The sequence below is a fragment of the Pteronotus mesoamericanus genome, unplaced genomic scaffold (genome assembly GCF_021234165.1).
Source record: "Pteronotus mesoamericanus isolate MK-2021 breed Mesoamerican mustached bat unplaced genomic scaffold, CSHL_Meso_final contig_557, whole genome shotgun sequence".
Taxonomy (NCBI): Eukaryota; Metazoa; Chordata; class Mammalia; order Chiroptera; family Mormoopidae; genus Pteronotus; species Pteronotus mesoamericanus.
Genome location: NW_026555200.1, coordinates 7010744 through 7032948, shown reverse-complemented (window position 1 = coordinate 7032948; position 22205 = coordinate 7010744). Strand labels below are relative to the sequence as shown.

The 22205-nt window shown below is 51.1% G+C and overlaps 1 protein-coding gene across 1 annotated transcript in view; it reads left to right on the top strand.

The window, feature by feature from the left end:
- Window positions 1-22205, top strand: part of CAMTA1 (calmodulin binding transcription activator 1) — a 723509-nt gene that overhangs the window by 675910 nt on the left and 25394 nt on the right. Inside the window, exons 12-15 of the mRNA XM_054579829.1 lie at window positions 17972-18123; window positions 20978-21174; window positions 21539-21617; window positions 21841-22156. Coding sequence (XP_054435804.1) covers window positions 17972-18123; window positions 20978-21174; window positions 21539-21617; window positions 21841-22156 — 744 coding nt within the window. The remainder of the gene's footprint in view (window positions 1-17971; window positions 18124-20977; window positions 21175-21538; window positions 21618-21840; window positions 22157-22205) is intronic.

Here is a 22205-nt window from a genome sequence, read left to right as displayed (position 1 = left end):
GAAGCTCTTAATGATGCTCAGAGTCAAGTGCGCAGCTTAAGGCGCCTGTCCTCTGGCAGCACCGGCAGCGCATGCTTTGGGGACATGCGGAGTTTCCTTTGGGGGCGTTCAGGATTTTTCTGCTGTTTTGATCACCTCTGTCCCGAACTTCTGAAGTTGCAGAACTGTGTTTGTAGGCTGGCTTGTTTAAAATGTTTAAGGAAAAAGTGTTAACGTGTGTACATGTTTTAAGACATGACTTTAGGTAGCCCCCAGCAAGGTTTTTTAAAAAAGACTGTTTTTTGTTCAACGTGGCACAGTTCTGTAGCCTGCGCAGTGGTTTCTGGAAGCTCTTTGTTTTTCAGCACACGGCCCCGCCCCTTTCCCAGGTGTCCCTTGTGTGCCTGCTGTGCCTTCTCACATTTAAAGGGCTTTGCTCTCTCTGACTTGAAGTGATTGAATATTTGTAGTCCATTGATCTTTTCAAAAGGAGCCTCTCTGAGCAGTGCCAGGTCTTCACTGTGAAACACCACCCGTAGCGCCGTCGCAGTCTGCGAGCCCGGTACCCGAGAGCTCACTCCACGTACGCGTTCCTTCGCCAAAAAGCTTTTGGCGTCCACACATGATGCAAGTTGCATCACGTACACCTCGACTTTTTTTCAAAAAGTGATTTAAGGGCGCTCAGAGAAATACATATTACATAAGGAGGCAAGATCAAAAGAGATGCGGTGAAGGGTTAGGCAAGAGAACAGTGAGGATCCAGGAAAGTGAAATGGGGGATGAACTGAGGAAGCGGCATTCAGGCCGTACCATCGTCCGCACTTTCTCGCGGCGGGCCGTAAACCGCGCTCCAGGCTTCCTAGCAACTGTAGAAGCAGCGCTGCAGGGTTAATTTTGTCTTTCTGACACCTTGCACACAATGAATTTTCTTGTCTTCCAGGTACATTCTGACAGCCAGCAATTAATTTTAAGTGGTGATGGGAGAAGTCTAGATGAGATGCACTGAACCCCATTAAAAGCTACGTGTTACCATTAGTCACATTTAACCCTTAGGAAGTGCTCAGGAGCCTGCAGGGTGACATGACACAAAGGGGTGTCGTCACCTCATCACAACGACATTAGAGTTCATAGCTGTGAAGGTCTGCAGTGCTGGGTTTATCCCCTTCCCCCGTGGGTTGCCCCGAAGTCGGATGACCCAGTGGTCTTCACTCCCCCTTGACGAGCCTCGGTCTGGGTGCGCACACAGCAGGCAGCCAGGGAGACGCCTTTACCACCGGGAAATGCTTGCTCTGCACCCTCTAAGCAGGACAGCACCCATTACAGCCACAGTCTGATACTTTGTCAGTACAAGTGGCTCTCTTTTTAAAGGGGCAGGGGCGCTGGTAGGGGGTAGCCAGTGCCAGTATAATCTTGCTTGATGCTTCATTTTAGTAAAGTGCCTCTCTCATACTAACTGAGATTTTAGTTTTGAAAGTACATCATGGTACCTGTAAGTTGCTTAATTTTATATTGTTGTGTAAGCTTGAAAGTAGATCATAACTTTAGACATAAGATAGAGAGAGAGATCGACACGTGTTAAGAAAATTGTAATTTATGATTCAATAGTAATTTGAGGAAGCTAAAATATGGAAGGAATTTAATCAGGGTAAATGTTGATTGGAGTTAAGCTGCTGATGCTAAACTTACATAATATTTTTGTAATGTGGAAAGAGATGGCCAATAATGGAAATGTGTTTCTCCAGATATATTAAGTTAACATTTAGCAAATACTCAAATTAACCAGTTAGTCTTTCTATTTCTTTTTCACTTTTCTTCTTCTGCCTGACTCGCACCACCCCCGACTCCGACCGCGCGCTCTCAGCCGGCCCTCCCGGCTGCGGGCAGCTGCTCGGCTGCTCGGCAGGGGCCCCCTGTCGCGGTCGGCTGGCCTGTCGGCCCCTGCCCCACGGGCCCCTCTGAATTTTACTTCCTTACTCTCTGGGCCAAACTCAAATCTGATTTCATCCGTGAGGCCTTTCCCCCACGGCCCGTCCCCCATTCGATCTGCAGCTCTCTGCGGGGTGGGGCGCGCCCAGGCTGGGTCCACCCCACTGCCCCAGCAAAGTGAGATCTGGGAGGTGGGTTTCCTCAGTGCTGTTAGCGACAAAAAGATTCTTGCGTGGAGTGACTCCTCGGATAGCGACGAGAACATACTGGGTCCTTCCAGCCTAACCCCAGCCCGCCTCTGGCCTCCTCCGTGCGCTGCGCTCCACCTCGTCTGGGGGGGACATGGGCACAGACGCCGCAGGCTGTCCCGTTCAGGTCAGTTCAAGGTCCCTGGTGGACTTGGGTTATCACGTAAGTGGTCTGGAAGTGGCCCTGGGAGGCTTGGCGTGCACAGCGTAAAGTAGATGGCCCGCCTGACACCTGAATCATCTTTCCGGTACCTCAGGGTTGGCCAGAGGCTGGCAGTCTGGGAATGCGCATAAGTAACAGCTGTGTGCTTTGCTTCAATATCAAACTGTATCAGATTGTAGCAGCCCGAACGCTAGTTTTTTGTCCCAGCTCTACCACCAACCAAATGAGGCGGCTGCGGTCAGCTGCCTTAGGTCCCGGCATCGCAGCGCAGGCCCTGTCCCCTCAGCCGGCCGGCAGTGACAGAGGAAGCCAGTTTAGTGGCCCCCTCGGCAGTGTTTAAAATCAAAGTGCATTGTGCACGCGAGGGTAGCGTCAGTTTGGGGGGTTTTTTGTCTCAAATATATGTGAGCGTGTGGCGGGGCTCTGCTGCCTTCTGTGGGGCACGGCCGAAGGCTGCTGTTGGCCCCCGGGCCAGAGAATTCCCGAGTCCCCTTTAGATCTCAGTGTCCTGTCGCGAGTCTACCCTGTGGGATGCGCCTGTCCTCATGAGAGTCGATGCGCCGGTGACCTGCGGCAGAGTGAGGGAAGAAACTTCCGGAGGTCTGCACCTCAACAACAGATGGTCTCCAGCCAGGCTGGGGCTCAGGACACCTTTTCCTGTTTTTCTGATTTCTTTGAGTAATCAGAATGTTTCAGATAAGTTTATTTCTGCCATAACTTATCCCATGTTTTATAGAGAAACTGAATGATATTTGTGTACTACTTCTAAGGTATATTTAATGATATTAAATATATATTAGGTTGTAGGTGGAAGCAGGACTTTCCCAGTATTTGTTTAGCAAAAGGATCCACATTTCAATGAGTAGATTTACCTTAGACCCTCATTTAGCTGTGACAGAACCGAAACTGACCTGTGCGAACAGGTCATTGCCTGTTACGAAGTCTAGGCGTGCAGTTGAGTTCAGGTGCCGCTGGTTCCCAGTGCGAAGGGAAGGGCGGTCGGAGGAGCCCCCGTCCCCTCTCCTGGCTCTCCTCGCCTTCATATTGATTTTAATCTCGGGCAGGATTTCCCAGAATGGTAGCAAGATGGCCCCATCACAGCTCCAGGGCTGTATTTTGCCATTTTTAGCAAATATCTTTGGGAAAACAGCACTTCTTTCCCAGGAGTTCCAGGAACTGTTCTGCCCTTATTGGCCCGGCGGGACTCCTGCGTCCAGTCGGTTGAATGAGAGCAGGTGCTGCTGCCATCGGCAGGGCCAGGCGCCAGGAATGGAGGTCCGCAGCACCTGAACAGAGCCCAGGGCAGGCGCGGCTCCCCCGGGAGGCCCAAGGCCCACGGTCAGGAAGGGGAGGGGATGCTAGGCAGGCGGGCGCTGCAGGGACCAGCACGTTGCCATCTTTGCCCTGGTGCCCACAATCCTGAAGAAGCCATTGTTCACTCTCACGCTGCAGAGGCGCGCCCTGCGAGGGCCCCGCAGTTTCGTCCCCTGGCCGTGCCTCAGCAAGGAGACAGCAGAGCCGCCCCTTTCGGCCAGCCTTCCCACGGTGCTGGCGTCTCCTCGGACCGGCCTCCGAGAGACGGTTCAGGTCCTTCACATTGCACTCTGTGGTTTGGGTTAATCAGCAGAGAATTTATTTAAATAGCCATTTGTCTCTTTTGGCAAAAGAAACCACTCATTCCGCTCTAGCCAGAATCAATGCCCCTGGCATTTTTGTGTGTATATGAGAAATGTCTTCTCTAATGTAAAAAGTAAGAAGTGCTCAGCCTAAAACTGATGATATTCTAAAAGCTTATGAGCCAACTGTTCCCAGATAAACAGCACAACAAGTGGGAGGTAGGGTCCCAGGTTCCTGGAGAACAAGGCCCTTTTTGAACTCCTAGGGATGATCTGTATTTGCAGGAGGAAAATAGTTAAAATGATATGTATGTGCACATATCACCTGTATACCATCAAACATTATGTAGAACATAATACATTCTACATAATATAGAAATATATAACAGAAATAAATACATAGAACATTCTACATAATATAGAAATATATAACAACATATTATGAAACGAAGGAAATGGAGAGCCTCATATTTGCATATTAAATGATGTTGCTTGGATAAAAATAAGTGTATATGTAAAGTAACAAGTAAATGGAAGCTTCTTGGTAAAGATTCTTAATTTATAGGGTAGAACTCAAAATGGTTTTCTGAAATTTCAAAGTCTAACTCTCTACCTTTTTATAAGGCTAAACCCTAAGAGAGTAATTTAAGTTTCTTGGTAACCCAAGCATTCTTATTATCAATTATAATTACAATCTTATTTTTATTCTCAAATGGAACAAAGCAAAGAGAGTGCGGTGAATCCTTGTGCAGCATTGGAGCAACTGGAAGGGAAGGAGGAAATGGGTTCGGGGGTGCTGGTGGGTGTCTGCGGTGGTCTGAGCCGGAGGGCCTGAACCACGAGCAGGGCGAGAAGGAGAGACCGAGAAGGAAGGGAGAGACGGTAGGGAGAGACACAGGGTCAGCAGCTTCCCATGGAGGTCCCTGGGGGCACTCCCCGTTAGTCCACGTCACTTTTGGGGGGAACTGGTAGGCTGAGCGGCACCCGAGCCTTCCGTGAAGAAGAGCGTGGACCAGGGACTCGCTAACTTCAGAGACCGTGTGTTCCTCAGGGCTGGTGCCGGTCCTGAGGCCCTTCTGTGGGGGTGTCAGTCACAGGGAACATGTGTGAGAAACTCCCCCCAGACAGTGTTCAGGTTGGATCGGGAAACATGAGCGTACATGTTAAGGTTCAGAAAAGCCGTACATTAACGAAGCATAAATGTATTTAGTTACGTTTAACCTACTGTTTTCGAAACACCTTGGACCCAACATTGTGTTTTTGTGGTCTGCTGAATGACATCTCTTGGGGATGGTCCCCAGCCTGCAGCTTGGGAGATGGTTCAGTAGACCATCCCCACAAAATGGTCCTGAGCCTGGAATCCATGGGCCCCTGTGGGTCTGGGAGTCTCCAGAAATTGAATGTGACTTGTATGTGTCTGTACTTTTCTGGGGACCAAGTCACGAAACAGGGCTGACTAGTGCCTTGATTGTTGTGTTTATTGACAGATGAACTAAAAAGTTGGCCGCTGCCCTCTTTCCATGAAAAACTGTGGAAATTACCTGTGCAGGGCTCTGCTCATTGCTAAACTCCAGATGTATTTATTCACAAGTGAAGAAAGAAGAAGGCATTTCCCTGCAGTAAAAAGACTTTTGAAAGGTTAAGGGCCACCGACTTACAGTGCGAGTTACTTAATGATAAACAAATAAAACCCACTAAATACAGAAGCTTTTCCTTCAAGAAATGTAAAACATTTGACTCACCAATTTTTAGATTTAAAAATCAGGATCATAAAATATTGTTCAAAAAAGAGGTAGCAGTAAAAAGTAGTACTTAGGCCTCTGAATACTTTAGTTTACCCTTAACTTATACCAAATCATCAAAAAGCTAGGAAAGTGGACCACACTGGCCCTTTGTTAAATTACTTTCATGAAGTGGTGTCTCGGTGTTCTGTAATACTAACATGGTAGTAAACATAGTCATTGGAAACCCAGTATTGCTATTATTGCAAAGCTATTGATGTCATGTTGTCTTTCTTTCTTTTTTTTAGAATACTTATTTATTTTTAGAGAGAGTGGAAAGGGGGAAGAAAGAGAGAAATATCAATTGGTTGCCTCTCGCATGCCCGCAAACTGGGGACCTCTGGCCCACCACCCAGGCATGTGCCCCAACAGGGCATCGAACCAGCGGCCTTTCGATTTGAAGGACGGCACCCAACCCATGGAGCCACACCAGTCAGGATGACAGTGTCTTTCTTATTAGAATTTGTAGGAGAAATTTCAGACTTTAGTACCAAGAAGAGACATGCTATCCAAAGCAACTGACATCGATCTTGAAACTGACTGCTTCCCCTTTTGCTTTGTCTGCTGAGTTCAGCCAAATTTGGGACTCACGGCTAACCATTTTGGAGGATTTAGTGCATGTTTTCTGTATAACAGCTTTGCCTGAGCTTCATTGCACTCTTCTCACAAAATCTTGCTCCTACCTCCTCTTTTGTTAATCATAAGTATTTTTTATCAGCCACCTGGAACAGGCACACCTGGATCCAGGGCTGTTACCAGTTAAGTGAATGCAGGGAGGGAAATACGAGGTGGAAGGGGACAGAATTCGGGCGGGGCAGGGAAATGGGGACAGTAAGGAAGAAGGGAGAAGAGGGGCCCAGGACGTGTTAAGGTTAATGAGGCACAGCTCCCAGGCCTAGCAGTGCCCTTCAAGTTGGTTATTGATCTTTCGTTCCATTATGTAACGGCTGCCTGAACCTTCAGGCCAACCACGCTCTGAGTGGGATAATTAAAGAAGCCCAATTTGGGGACTTCGTGAGGCTAGCGAGATGGGACAAGCCCACGATCTATGAAATCAAGCAGCGTCCCGATGTAGTGGACAACACTGTTGCGTGTTTCAGTTTTGCCCCTGATCCAAGGGATGTTTGAACACAGGCCTCAAAAAGACATCCATTTAGGCTTCCCCAGCCTGGAGTTGACAGAAGTTTGAAGACTGCCCTGGTTTGGGGGTGCCAGCGGGAGACGTGGCACGCTAGTCCTCCGCCCAGTCCCCGCCTGGACGGGGTGGCCTGTGGGCAGAGGGGGCCCTCGGCATGTTCCTGGGTGGCCTGGGGAGCCAGGACATGCAGTGGTCCCTGCGGGCACCACGGCACTGCCAGGAGGGAGCTCCGTGGCCGAACACTTGCTCTGGTGGTTCCCTTGGAGGGATGTTTTATTCCCGAACAAAATGTTTCCGGTGCATAATGTGGACTTTTTTTTAATGTTTTTGTCAGAGAGGCATATACTAAATTAGAAAAGAGTATTCTTAAATCATTTTCTCTATTAAGACCTAAAGTGGCCAATATTTTAAAGTAATACAGCCGTTTCTTTTAAAATACTATATTTTACCCTATGAGTTTGGAAAGGACTTCACCTTTATTTATTCCAGGGTTTTACAAAATCTTAGAGCATTGTGAACAAATATTATTATAGTTAATAAACATTGAGTTCTGGACTGAAGGCTCTCTGTAGAATCCAGCATTTTTAAAAAAATACATATTTTTGAATCATCTTGGAATTTCACTCTCTCCTGAGTCCGCAAGAGTCAGGAAGCCCGTCCAGGTGGCATTGCCCCGTCAGCTCTGACGACATGGCACTGCCCAGCACGGCCTCTGAGGGGCGGAGTGGGAGTGGGAGTGGGAGTGGGATGCAGCTCGAGTCCTGAACACACGTGGGTTTTGCAGTTTGAAAACCACCAGGACCTCGGGGCAGGTAACATCTATGTAACTTGGGAGGATTAGCTAGAAGCAGCCAATATTTTCCTTTCTTCCTTTCTCTCTTCCCCCCCCCCCGCCCCCTCTCTCTTTAACATCTTTTCCCTAAGTACCACATAACACATCTTCCCCGTTTTCTTTTTCCTTGAGTTTTCCCATTGTCTCCGCCCTAACCTTGGTGCTTCTAAGGGGGAGGCTGCCAAGGGAAGGAGCCGTACGCCAGCCTCAGGGAGGCGATTTCTCGGACTTCGGACACGCGGCTCCTGGTGCCTTCACTAGGATCGGGCGAGGCGTGGCCGTGGGGGCTGCGAGGGCTCTGCTTTTCATAACTTGGCTGAGAAAGCACCTCACAGGAATGAGTAAAGGAACAAAGGCCTTGTTCTGCACTGCATCCTTTCCCTTGCCCTCCTGGAAATTCGCATTTCCTATTTTGAACAGAGACAATGAAGTCACTTATTCGGTAAATAGTTATTGAGGACCTACTATGTGCCAGGCATTCTGCTAGGCCTCAGGAATGTAATGGGGACAGAAGGAACTCAGCCGCTGGTCTCATTGAGCTACCAGAGTGTCCCTTGAGCTTTGTATTAGACAGAGGTCCTTGAAATAAAGGCTCGTACCTAATTTGGTGGTGATCAAACCTTGAGCTGTCTTGGTCACAGTGACACCCCAGAGCTGTGGCCCACGTGCCAAGCAGCAGCGTCTGAGCAGTGAGTACTCAGGGGACATTTGCACAGCGAGCCTGTCTGGCCCTGGTTCCCCATGGGTCCGCCCGAAGGATGTTGAGAGGTTGGTTTTTCTGTCACAGCTTGGCCTCACAGACCAGCCTGCTGGTGGTTAATGAATGTATTTTTCCATTTTTCTTCATGCACTTAAATGTCATTCCACGGTCACGTCTTTGTGTCCAGGTCAGATCGATTGCCCTTCATTCCCGAGTCTCGTTCCAGCACCTTTGAAGACCTCACTCTTCCTTGTGTTTACTTGCTTTCCCAAGTCTCATCTGTGTCACTGCTCCTCCTCCGGAATGTCTCCATCTGTGCCGATACTGTCACTGTGTATGGAAATGGTGGTGGCAGGGTCCTCCCAATTGACTCTTTTTGAAAAGCTCTACTCTTTTTTTTTTCTTTTTAAGATTTTATTTATTTTTAGAGAGAGGGGAAGGGAGGGAGAAAGAGAGGGAGAGAAACAGCCATGTGTGGTTGGCTCTCGCACACCCCCCCTGCTGGGGATCTGGCCCACAACCCAGGCATGTGCCCTGACTGGGAATCGAACCAGTGACCCCCTGGTTCTCAGGCCAGCACTCAGTCCACTGAGCCACAGCAGCCAGGGCTAAAAAGCTCTACTCCTTTGCAGACAATGTCAGGGCAGGTGTGGACTCCAGGTCAGGGCCCGAGGTCCTTTGCTCCCACGCTCACTGGCTGTGGGCTCGCTGCTGTGTATGCCAGTTGGGTTTGCTGCTTCACTTACCGTGCACTTGGCCCCTGCACTATTGGGGGCTCATCCATGTTCGGTGCCACGCTCTGCCCCCACAGAGCTCCCTGAGTCGGCCTTCGCGTCCTTGCAGAACAGGTTTGCAATTTTTGCGCTCATAGCCCTCAAACCCCAGTGCTGAGAGACCCCGCATGAGCAGCAACTGCCGCTCCGCGGCGCTGCCCTTGTGACACGGGCTCTCCTGATCCCATGAGTCATTTTAGCAGCAGTGTCCTGACTTTTCCTGACGTGTCTAAGACTCGGCATTTGTGAATAGTGCAAAACGCAGACCAAGGAGAGGAAATGCGAATCCAAAAGCACTGCAAGTGAAGAAAGTCTAAGAAGAAGGGCTGGTTTCCATTTCTAGTGTTTTGGTGCATAGAGTTGGGAGTTTTGGAGAAGTGGAGTATGGCCATTTTTCCTAGGGCTAAATTTAGCCATTGCTTTGGAAAATCAGAGTGGTACAGCTTGTGCCTTATCTCCGTCCGGCCCTTACCCTCTCCTCTGCACTTGGACATCTTAAATGGCTTGCCCGGCAGGAGCGGCTTAATGCACTCCGGTGGCCCCGTTTATTCTGGGAAGGAATTAAGTGACTTCATTTTCCCCGTCTTTCCGAGCTTCCTAAAAAATTTAGGAGACTTCCTAAGCAGCAATTACAGTTCTCTACAGAAATAGTTCAAGTCATGCTTCCTTGTTTCTCATCGGCCCTTCCTGCCAGCACAGCCAAGGGCTGTAAATGGAACGAGAGATGGCCTCTCGCTCCTGGTCCAAATAGCAACAGGAGGGCACATGTGCACTTGAGCTACAAATAACGCGTTTTAAAATAGCAGATGGTATTTGGTGATCGCTCCTTCATTCATTTACCTGCCAAGGCAAAACTTTTTCTTCTGCTCTGGCTGCAAGGCCCACGGGGGGTCAGCTCAAGCAACCGTCATCCCAAGTCCTCGCCGGTGCACATCCTGCTGGTTTGCTCATGCTCAGGCCTCCCGGTCCACGCACACTTTCTGAGGCTGCTCTAGAAAATGTGTCTTTTGTGTACCACAATGCAAATGCCCCGTTTCTACAACGGCCTAACCTGGCTGACTTGTTGAGCACTTTTGTAACTAATTATAGGCACTCCTCATTAAGGTGTGCTGCCAGCTGTCTGTGGCCCAAATACTAGTTCATTTCAGGGAAAAGTGGGGGCATGGAAAAGGCAGGGATCTGTGGGCAGGGAGAAGCAGCGTTGCTGTGAAGTCGCAGGTTGTGTCTGTGAAGATGTCCAGTGCTCCTCAGCGTCGGCCAGTCCCACACCAACAGACGGTGATTACGTGATTCCCTTACCTGAGCCCCAGGGAAATGGCGGCCAGCCAGGTGAACTGATGCGGCTTCTCACATGCTTTCCCATCCACTCCAGTGCATTGTGGTCATTTTGACCATTCTCCCCGCCCCCCCCCCCGGACAAGCAATTAGACTGCTAATTGTGTCTTCCACCTGGAGGCCGCCATGCAGAACAGCAGTTGCTCAGAGCCCTTGCCCAAGAGCTTGGGTGACCTCACCAGTAAGTGGGCTTCCAGGAGAAGCTTAACTTAGAAAATATTTCTTCCCATTCACTGAGCACCCACTGCAGAGGTGGTGCCAGGGATGCAAGAGAGAGTCCCTGCTTTCGGGAAGTGCGCTCTATGGAAGTGACGCACGTAGGAAAATAGGTAACGCGCACACTTGCCAGGTGCTGGTGAGAACACGCATCTGGGGTCCCTCCGCATTCAGATCCCTGCCTGGATCCTCGCAAGCAGCATGACCTTGGGTAGGTAACACGTTTTCTGAGCCTCAGCTTCCTCACCTGTAATATGAAGAGGAAACTCTTTCGGAGTTATTTTGAGGATTAGAAATAACCCATGTAGAATGCCTGGCCTGCTATAGATGCTCAGTAGCAGCAATAAATCATAAGGTTGAAGTGAGTTTGAGCCACACTCTGAAGAACAGGAGATTCTCCAGGTCAAAGAGGAGGGATTTATGATTTTTTTAAGCTCGATGATTGGATAGGAGGCCGGAAACTGCCTCCTGTTGTATGGCTCACTATGGCCATGAAAATTAAGTAGGCGCCATGATCTGAGGCGGTTGCTTATGGCCCAGAGATGCTTATGGCGGGCGCAGCTGAGCGCCGGGAGCCGGAGAAGCCTGGCTGGCGCGGGTCCCCTGTCGGAGACGTTTTCTCACATCAGACGCCCGAAAACTTGGGATTCTCCATGTTTCCAGCAGCAAACCCCAGACTTTCTAAACTTAGAACACACTGTGGGTGTCTGACTTAACGAAATTTTCTCTCTCTTTAAAAACCCTGGGGTTACTTGGGGACTTTAAATTTTTAGGTGACTATTGATTTGAGTCGTTTAAAATGAGTCACTTTGAGGTTAGGAATGCCTGTCAAAGAGACATGAAAAGATGACCCGGGGCTGTTCTGTGCCATGTGACACTTTGTGTAACAGCCCTGAAGGAGAAGCTGGGACTGGGCAAACCCAGCCAAGGAGAAGGGGCTGTGAAGCCCCCACTAACCTTTCATTGAGTTTTGGGCCAGTGATTGGCTGGAAATGCTTTTTCATCTTGAGCTCTGTAGTACTCAGAGCTGTTCCGGGGTTGGAGTGCATGCATCCTCCAAGGCTGGGATGAATGCCGCGGTGCTGTGTTAGGCTCCTGTTTAATTTAGTGTGTATACAGGTAGACCCAGAAATAATCATAGATATGCGTGTGTGCCTGGGATATTATACTTACATGTTCTTCCTTGCTCTGTCCACTGAGGGTGCCTAGAAGCAGTGACATCCCAACAGCAATGAGCACATCCAACTCCCAGATCTTGGTTTCTAAATGCCATTCTCCACCAAAAGGAACCAGGGCTCCTTAGAGAAATCGCTGATAGGGATGAACCTGGAGCATCTAGTAATGGCAGAAAGGAAGGAAGTGCTCCAAAGCAGAGGAGCCAGCCTGGAAGAGCTCCCAGTAGCCAAAGCTGGCAGACTTGGAGCAGGAAGATGACTTAGTACTGGGTTATGGTCGAAGATGAAAGATAAACATATGTGAGTTCATACTGATACAAATGAATGACCAAATAAACAGAGGACAAAGCTTCCCTGTAGGAGAACTGCAGATAACCCCTGTGGGCACTCCCCTCCACGAAGCGGGTTCAGCTCCCTTCCCCTGAGGACAGGCTGGACTTCATGGCTTCTCTCTGGAGAACAGAGTACGGGAAGAGAAAAACAGCAGCTGTGCAGAGTGGTTCCGCAGACACGGCCTTCACCAGAAGATCAAGGCCACAGCAGCGCTGTCCTAGAGCCCTGACGGCGTGACGGGCCAGGCGCTTGACCTCCACGCTGCCCTTCCTAGAAGCTCGTGGCTCCAGTCTAATCACTGGGAAACAGCAGACACACACAAATTCAGGGACACCCACAAAGTACCTGACCGATACTTTTCAAAACTGTTAAAGGCATGAAAAATAAGGGACTCGTGAGAAGCTGTCACAGAGCAAATGGGAAATGTAACAATTAAATACAACATGGTGTCCTTGGTTGGATCCTGGAGCAGAACAAGTACATTATTTCCAATTCTAATTCAAGTCTATAATTTAGTTAACAGTAGTGATATATCAAGATTGGTTTCTGGGTTCTGACAAACGCACCGTGGTTATGCAAGATGTTAATATGAGGGGAAACTGGGTGAACGGTGTGCGGTAGCTCCATCTTCTGCAGCTCATCTGCAAATCTAAAACTATTGAAAAACTTTTAAACTTTTTAAAATGCTCCCATAGGTATGTAATTGCTCAGACTTAAGGGAGACTTAGCACTAACAAGATTTCACACATTAGTTTATTTCATCCTCACAAACTACAATAAGAGAGAGTACTATCCCCATTTTACAGATGGGAAGATTGAGGTCCAAAATGACCACTATTTTTCCAAAGTCACGCAGTGACAGCATTAAACCCAGAGCTCTTAGCTCCCCTCCAGTGTCCAGTCTACAAACGCTTGTGCTGAAAGGGGTGCAGCTGGGGCGGGCCCCGGAGGAGACTTGGAGTGGATGCCGAGCCAGACCGTTGCTGCAGGGCCATTGTAATCGCTGACTTTTGGGGGTGCAGTGTGTGCGTGCAGGCTGGCATCCTGACGGTCCGGGGAAGGGACGGCTGCATGGCCGTTGAACGTCCACACTCCCTGAATCCGTGCACAGAGGGAGCCTGCACTAGAGAAGAGCCAGAGGCAGAGGCAGGCGCCCAGAAGACCCCCCTTCCAGTCAGCCAGGGCAGAGGCGGCAAAGCGGTCAGATTTGGCAGGAACGAGGGAGAAGGCGCAGGGAGCAGCGCAGGTGGGAGGACTGGATGGTTTCCAGGTCCTGCCCCATCCGAGCCGCCCTGTGCTTGAGGAGAGCGGATCAGCCGGGTTATTGCGCACCAAGGGAGGGCGGGCCTGATTTCCGAGGTGGAGGTGATGTCTCCTGGGTCCATGGGGGTAGGAGCCTGTGCTTCTCCCCGCACAGGCGGCTCCCCGGTCCTCCTTTAACAAGCACCTGTGGGGGAGGGGACAGAGGCTCCGTTCCTGTGGAAGGAGGCTGGGGTCTTGGGGCCGAGGTTCTTGAAACGTGGCCCCAGACCAGGAGCCTCAGCATCACCTGAGAACTTGTTAGGCATGCAACCTCTGGGCCTTACCCACTAAAAACAAAACACCTTTGGGAACAGGACCCATGAGTCTGTTAGGAAGCCCGCAGGTGACCCTGACACCCCTGGGGTCTGAGAACCCCGGCGAGAGCGTGCCCCTGACCACTCCCCCACCCCCGCCCCGTTCGGAGCAACATGCCGCCTGCCAGGCCCAGCCAGGGACAGAGCCCGCCGACGCTCTGCAGCAGACAGGTGCGCAGATGCACACCCAGAGGTTGGGTGCAGAGTAACCGTACTCAGACCCGGCCTCGTCCAGTCTGTAGAGCCGGGGCCTCTAGCATGGCTGCCCCAGAGGGTGGAAGTGGGAGAGCCTTTCTGTACAAACGGTGATGTGTTCTTTAGGAGAGGCAGGTACAGCCGGTGTTTCTGGACCAGGACTGAAAGCCCGGAGCTTCCAGCAGCAGCTGCAGCCAGAGGAAGCAGCCGTGTGTGCGGGGCCCTGGCGCCCCGACGTGCTCCGGGAAACAAGCGCTCTAGGCCGCACTCGGCGCCTTCTGTTCTCAGGGCTCGGTCGCCTCACTCACGGCCCGTGCTGGGACGCGGGGCTTGGAATCCCTCAGAGCTGAGTCACCATTGGACTTTGTTTGCGTCATCCTGGGTGAGAAGTGGGCCAAGTGTATCTGCCCCCTTGATCATTGTTGGTTTTCTCTCTCTTCCCCCAACATACTAATTTAAAAATCCAGGCTCATTCAGGCCACAAGTTACTTGCTGGCCAAAAAGTGAGAGCAGGGATATGGTCACTCATGTCCAAGACAAGCCACCCCTCGCCTGGTACGCCGCAGGCGCTCAGCAGGCACCCGTGAATGAGTGAAGGAATCTTCCAATGTACTCTCTTCACTGTAACAGTCAGAAAAAAATGGTCTTATAAGAAATTATATTCCCTTTATCCTGTTAATCACAATATACAGCTAAGGCAATAGCTCTGAATTTGCCAAGATTTTACAATAATGTTTTCACAGCGATAACAAAGCTGTCAAACTGAAACAGGCATAAAGCTGTTGCGTTTGACTTGCCAGTGATGGAGACGTGACAACTGTCGTTCTGTGAGTAAGCTGTAGACCCAGGGGCTGGCTGTGCTGGCCGCGCAGAGGAGAGGAGCGGGTCAGAGCCTCTGACCCTCGGTCAGCGTGGTCTGGCCGACCTGCGCCTGGGGTGCCAGCTCGTTTGTTTCCATCGGAGAGCGTTCCTCATGTTACTTATCACTCCCTTCCCCCTTTGGACTTGAGAGGCTCAGAGATGCCGTAATGCCTGATATAATTTTGTTAAGAGGCAAATAATTGCTTTTAGTGTCTTCACGAAGTGCTTCTCAGAGCAGCTTGATAGCGCCAGAGAGCTCAGGGCATAGTGCTGGGGGGACCGCACTGAGCGCACAGCCCAGGCACAGAAGCCAGTAACGTCCGTGGTGACTCGGAGCGGTGGCTGGTGGGCACTTGGGTGGAGGCGCCGCAGGCAGGGCCCAGCTCCCTGATGTCAGGGAGGGTCTGCCTGTCTCCGCAGGGGATGGGCCGGAGGACATGCCAGCTCCCTGCAGCGCCGCCCACCAGAACAAAGCCACCTCCCTTGGATAGGGAGCAATGGCCCGGCCAGCGCCCGCGCAGAGCTCTCTTGGGGCTGGCAGCTGGGGCCCTCGCTGTGTCCTTCTGCCCCTTTGCCTGACGTGGAATGTTAATATTGGCCTCGGGCTCCAAACAAGCGCAGACTGTGCTCTGACCCCAGTGACGTGGATTCTGAGCACTCACGCAATGGAGGCCAGAGCTGTAGGCTCGCAGAAGACAGACCAGGTGGCAACAGAGGCTCAGCCCATGTCAGTGAGACACGGGTACATCTGTGTGCAGACCGGACTGGGGGGTTGGCCGGCGGGCACGGCAGGTTCACAAGGGGGCAGTCCCTGAAAGTGCCACAAAGGGTGACTGCCATGGCATTTGGAATCAAACTCTAACCAAAAGGTAAAATTCTTAGTCTTCAAGGACCTCCAAACACAGGTGTCCTGCATTCTGCCAATTTTCCATTGTTTAATGGAAAGGGCATGGAGCAAGGATCCCATACCGCCTCTGAGGTCATTTTGTGTTTGCCATTAGTGGCAGTGTGACACTGGCCGTGTCCAGTTCACCTCACACGCATCGCCCAGGTTTACGTCCCATGGCGGCCGTCCCATGGCGCCCAGACACGCCAGGCGGCAGGGCCTCCAGTGTTTGTCACATCTGTCCATCTGTCTGTATGTGTGGAGTTGAGCAAAAACCTTATCTTTCACTTCCCAGGAGGAGCAGTGTTTCCATTCAGTATTTTTTCTGGAAGTAGTTTGTGAGAACATAATCTCAGTGCTTGAGAAGCAGTGTTCCTCCTCTTGCTTTTGGGGTCGAATGAAGTGAAATCAATCTGACATTCGGTATTGAAAATTTTCCTGGGAAACAAATGTACTGCCTTTTTTGCTGTAAGAAAACTGTTCTATTCCCTGGGCTAAGACGGCCCAATTCTTGTGCCTCTTCTCTTCCCATAACTGTCCTTCCTATTGTTGCCACACAGCGGTGTGGCTCCACCCAGGCCCTGGAGCCAGACAGGGTAGTTCACTCCTCAGCCTCAGTTTCCTCCTCTGTAAAGCGAGGATAACAACAGTACCGACCTCATGTGGATTGTTGTGATGAGCAAATGGTTATTATTTGTAAAGCGATTAAAGCCATGCCTGGCGCAGAGGAAGCACCCTAAGTGGTAGCCCGCCCTTGTTTTATCTCCTGGAGAATCGATAAGCCGTAGCCGCTAGGGTCAGGATCGATGGCAGGGCAAGGGGCGCTGAAAAGGTACTTCTTCTGCGGGCTATTCCTTTTCGTGAATCAGATGGCTGCATTTTGGAAACAGTATTGCCATTAGTAGTTTGGGGGAGACATACATTGTTGCAGCTCTTCAGTCAGTTTCCAAGGGCGTTCACTTCATCTGTCTGAAGAGGATGATGGCCGCCACACGCATCTAGAGCTTCGCGTGCTCTGCGCACGTGCTCTGCGCACGCAGACCTGTGTTGATTCATTTCATTCTCCCCGCCGCCCTCGAGAGGCTGTTCACAACGAAGAGCCGAGGACACTGAGGCACCATGGTTTTATGCGAAGCCACGCAGCGATCACGTGGCGGAGCCAGGCCCTCAGCGGCGTGCTCCCTGGTCCGTGCCCCCTGTCTGCCATCACCTTCCGCCTCCGGCTCCATGCGGTCTGGCCCCACGGCTCCTGGCCCCAGATGTCTGGCCTCGGGCCGTGGCATTTGCAGCCACCTCGCCCCCGCTTTTGGCAGGTCTGGCTGCTCCTCATCGCTCTGGTACACCCAGAGCCACCCCCTCCCACCCTGCTTATGTCAGGGGCCGCCTCGTGCCACCTCCGTCCGGCCCACTGTTCGGCACCTGGCACAGCGTTTCTTCAAACCTGTTGAATGAATGTGGTTGCTAATGATTTCTTTTTTACAGATATATGTAGCCCGCCTTTACTGTACACTTATGAGCGTGTGTCCACACCCGTGAATGTGGAGACAGGTTCCGATCCCAGCTGTGTGCAGAGTCACAGGCGTCTCTGAGTTACAGTTCTGGCCCCGACAATAATGGCCTGGGGTTTTGCTTACCTGCGGCTGAAGCGCCCAGTTGTGTGTCTGTGACAAGACTGCGTCACCTGTAAGGGTCTCAGGCACCAAATGATAAAATTCCTGAGATAAATTGTAAACCCAGAGGCTGGCCAGGAAATAAAGCCATCTTCCCTGTGTCAGGGTGAATCTGGTCCCACCTTAGAAATGCGTGTCCGTAGCTCCGTCCCCACGGCCGTCGCTTTCTTCCCCTGGTTTCACTTCAGCTGCATTCATTCCACTTGTTCGCTCTCAGGGCCTTTCTACCCAGTGTCTTCAAGGGTTTCATCAGGAAATTTGACAGAGAAATGGGATATCAGGAACCTGAAACCAGGGCTTGGACAAAAAGGGACTTCTGTGTCCGGGCAGCTGAGCACTTGGGGCCGCGGTGGAGGCGATGGTCTCATGTGAGGTGTCCGCCACGCGGCCACGCTGGGGACCCCAGCCTGGACAGACCTCCGAGGTCTGGTCAAGTTGGTGGCGGTCTTCGGCACTGTGGGCTGGAACGGGCCACGGGTTAACGGCCCCTCTTCGGAACGAACCTCACTCTTCCTCGCTCTGCCCTAGATAACCAGTTCAGGATGTCCATCCTCGAGCGCCTGGAGCAGATGGAGCGGAGGATGGCGGAGATGACGGGATCCCAGCAGCACACGCAGGGCAGTGGCGGCGGCGGCGGCGGCGGGGGCGCCGGCAGCGGGAACGGAGCCAGCCAAGCCCAGGTACCCGTCTGCGCTGACGGTCAGCTTCGTTTTGTTCAGTACATTATCAGTCGGTGAGGCACCAGTCACACGGCCTTTCTCTGGTGCCAGCATCACTCCTGGATGAGGCAGAGGCCCCAGGGAGGACTTGCCAGGCCCTGGGCTTCCCGACACGACAGTCTGTGTGCCACCGAAGAGGCCTTGGGCTGCGGTGCCTCTCGGTGGTGTACCTCCCTCGGCCGCAGGCCCTTGTCCCTGGTCCTGGAAGTCACTGCTGTCCCCTGGCAGTGGAGACGAGGCTGGATGGTGACTCAGAGCTGCTGAGGCGCAGACTTCAGTTAGAGTCTACTTTGTACTTTGTGTTCTGTCCCCATCTTAACTGTGAATGGGAAACATAATTGAATTCAGTAGCTCATAAACCTTCCATCAGCTCAAGGAGATCCATATGAACAGGGCTCAGAGAAACTGCGTCTGTCATTTTTCAGTGCAAAACAGCATTATGCCTTCTTTTGTCTTTCACATATACACCTTCATAAATTCCAGGAGAAATGCGCCCTATTGCTATGCACAGAGAAACTACCAAATGCTGTTTTAGAGTCCCATTAGTCTTGAAGGCTTTATATAAATTTCATTTTGAAGCTTCATTTTAGGAAAGTCTTCTAGGGAGAAATTATTTCTCAGGAGACCCCAGAATAAATGCAAAGGAACCGATAGTCCCTTCCCCTTGCTGCTGAGTTACAGCCTAAACCTCACATAACCTCCCTTCTCTCTCTTCAAGATGAATGAGGGTTTTCTTCGACAATTACATTTTTAATTGAACACTTTTGAGTTTTATGATCCTTGTGAATATTAAGTGTTAGTAATAGTTTTTTAATAGTGGATGAAAACAAAGCATAGTATGCCACACCTAAAAAACTAACCTCCTTTTTCTTTTCTTCTTATTTCTCACCTGCCTTCAAAAATCAATGGAAAAGGAAAAGGAAAGACTGGGCACGCATTAAAATATTATTGAGGCTAAGATAGGCCACTTTTTTACCTGAGACTTTAAGTTTTATTAAGGAAGTAATCGTTGTTAAGTATATCTCATGGCTAAAACAAAAGATTCCTATGAAATCATTTTCCTGTAACCAAGGAAGGTGGTACAAAGAGAATGGGCTAGAATGTCATTTTACAGGTCTGCCATTCCACAGCCGGCCCCTTGCAGCCTCATCCCCCGTGAGCTGCTGTTGAACACGCTTTCATCAGTTTAAGTTGGCTTCAGTAGGTCTCTGTGTCCACCTGGCATGATGGACGTGTGGATGTTTTTGTTTAATGTAAAAAACAAACAAACAAAAAGCCCCTCTTTGCTGCCTGGTGGCTCCGTGTGCTCATGAGGACATCCCGCATGCTGGTGAGTATGTCCTGTGTGCGGAGCGCGGCTTGGCCGGGACCTTCTGGTCCAGTCCTTCCACGGCAGGCGGGGTCGTCCAGCTGTGCCTGTAAAGGTGTCCTTAAAGCGCTAGTGGAAACAATGTTCTGTTTGTCACCCTCCGTTTTATTTTTGCAGGCATTGTTTTCCAGATTTAAAAATAAAGAAACAGGAGCAACAGTATTTCTGTAGCAGTTGAACTTTATGGGGTTTATTACTGGAAAAATACTTGGCTAGACATGCCATTTATTTGGGAGGAGAGTTGCACATAAAAGTGCAGTCACGGGGACTCAGATAAGCTGCTGAGGTTACTAAGTTTGATTTTATTTTTCTTCCCTTAAAACTGAGTCAAGAGAAGAAAACGATATGGTTAAAATGAGTGAATTTGTCTTTCCTGTGTGCCTCTATAATTATTAAACCACACACACTTTAAGATCTTATTTAATACTTTCCCTAGAATCCTTTTTACTTTATATAAAGGACTGAATTGTTAATAGATTTTAAAAGTTTAGATATACTAGACATCTACTAAAACATTAGCTTCAGGTATGAAGCATTAGCGAGCCGGCATTTGCGAGCGTTGTGAAATGACCACCACAAGCCAGGTTAACCCCGCGTCCCACACAGTCCCCGGTGGCTTTCCTCCTAACGAGGACTTGGAAGGCCTGCCCTTGGCACCCGCCAGACGCGCCCTGCAGGGTCAGCCACGGTCCCGCGCTGCGCAGCGCACGCGCAGCACCTGTTCGCCTTGTATCTGGGAGTTGGCGCCTTTGACCCCCTTCGCCCATGTGGCTCACCCTGCCGGCTCCGCCTGTGGTGACCTCCAGTCTCTTCTCTGTATCGATGAGTTTGGGGGTTTCATTTGTTTTTGTTGTTTTTTGTTTTTAGATTTCCCACAGAAGGGACATCATAGAGCATTTATCTTTCTATTATTTCACTTAGCATAATGCTCTCAGAGTCCATCAGTGTTGTCACAAAGGTATCATTGGATGTTTTTGGGTGCCTCGTAAGGGCATAAGATCCCCATCCAAGTGTCCTGAAGAAGGAGCAGGGGTCAGGGGCCCAGGGGCCCAGGGGCAAGTGCCGGGGAAGCGACGCTGCTGTGCCCTGTCCGGGCAGTGTGCCACCGGCAACGTTTACTTCAGCAGGGCGGCCCGGCCTGGCCATTGTCCCCGCCAGTGCACACTTTTCCCTGGGAAGGATCAGTGTGACGTTCACACCCAGGCGTCAGTGGTAATGGACAGACTCGAGCGTTCTCAGAGTGTGGAAAATTCCTCGCCCACGCCTGCTGCTACGTGCCACACAGCTGAACTAGCACATCGCCTTCCGTTTCATGCCGTCTCTTGTTTTCAGCTGCGTTTCCCATTGTGCGTCTCTGGTCACAAAGCTTTTGTTTTCCCTACGTCACCACGCTGACTTGGCGAGGGCCCGCGGCCCTCCCCGCTCACGCGCGCCTTCCCGTTCCAGTGTGCTTCCGGCCCCGCCGCGCTGGGCAGCTGCTTCGAGAGCCGAGTGGTGGTTGTGTGCGAGAAGATGATGAGCCGGGCCTGCTGGGCCAAGTCCAAGCATTTGATCCATTCAAAGACCTTCCGCGGGATGACCCTGCTGCACCTGGCGGCGGCCCAGGGCTACGCCACCCTGATCCAGACCCTCATCAAGTGGCGGTAAGGCTGGGGCGCGCGTGGCTTCCCGCTGAGCGTCTCGCTAGGGGAGAGAAGTCTGGCCGCTCAGCGCATTCCGGCCTGTGGGCAAAGGACTTCCTCTGAGGGCAGTTTCCAAGGGCACTTTGGGAACTTCTACCTGAGAAGTACTGAGTGAGATGCTCACTGACTGTCGGACCTTTTGCTTCCCCTGGGCTCTCGGCAAAATGGAGAGTCCAAACCACCCCGTGAGGTGTGGGGTCTGTCTCTTTACATCAGGGGTGCTAGATGCTCCATTGGGTCTTGCCTTTGCGGGGTTTTATAGCCTTTCTGGTATTTGCTACTCACGTGGGGTTCCTGAGCAGTGATTGCGCGCCCTTTCTTTCAGCACGAAGCACGCAGACAGCATCGATTTGGAACTGGAAGTCGACCCCCTGAATGTGGACCACTTCTCCTGCACCCCTCTGGTAAGGAGTCCCGAACCGGTTCCCAGGCCGGCATGGCGCCATCTGCTGGGTCTCCTGGGTCATCCCTCCCTGACATTGACCTTCATCAGCGCCACCTTGTAACATTGATGTTTTGTGGCCCCTGAGGTCGCAAGCAAGGACTCTTCTGTCCATTGGCAGCTATGATGAAGAAAGATGTGTTGACCTCATATTAAGAAGGCTGCTCTGCCTTCCTGTTTTTCAGATGTGGGCCTGTGCCCTAGGGCACCTGGAAGCAGCTGTCGTGTTGTACAAGTGGGACCGCCGGGCCATCTCTATTCCTGACTCTCTCGGAAGGCTGCCTTTGGGCATTGCCAGGTCACGGGGTCACGTGAAGTTAGCAGAGTGTCTGGAGCACCTGCAGAGAGACGAGCAGGCTCAGCTGGGACAGAACCCCAGAGTCCACTGTCCTCCGAGCGAGGAGCCCAACACAGACAGCTGGATGGCCCAGTGGCACAGCGAAGCCATCACCTCTCCAGAAACACCCAAAGGGGTCACCGTTATTGCAAGTACCAATCCAGGTAAAAACTCAAAATTATCACATCTCAGACTTGACAGAGTCCCCATATG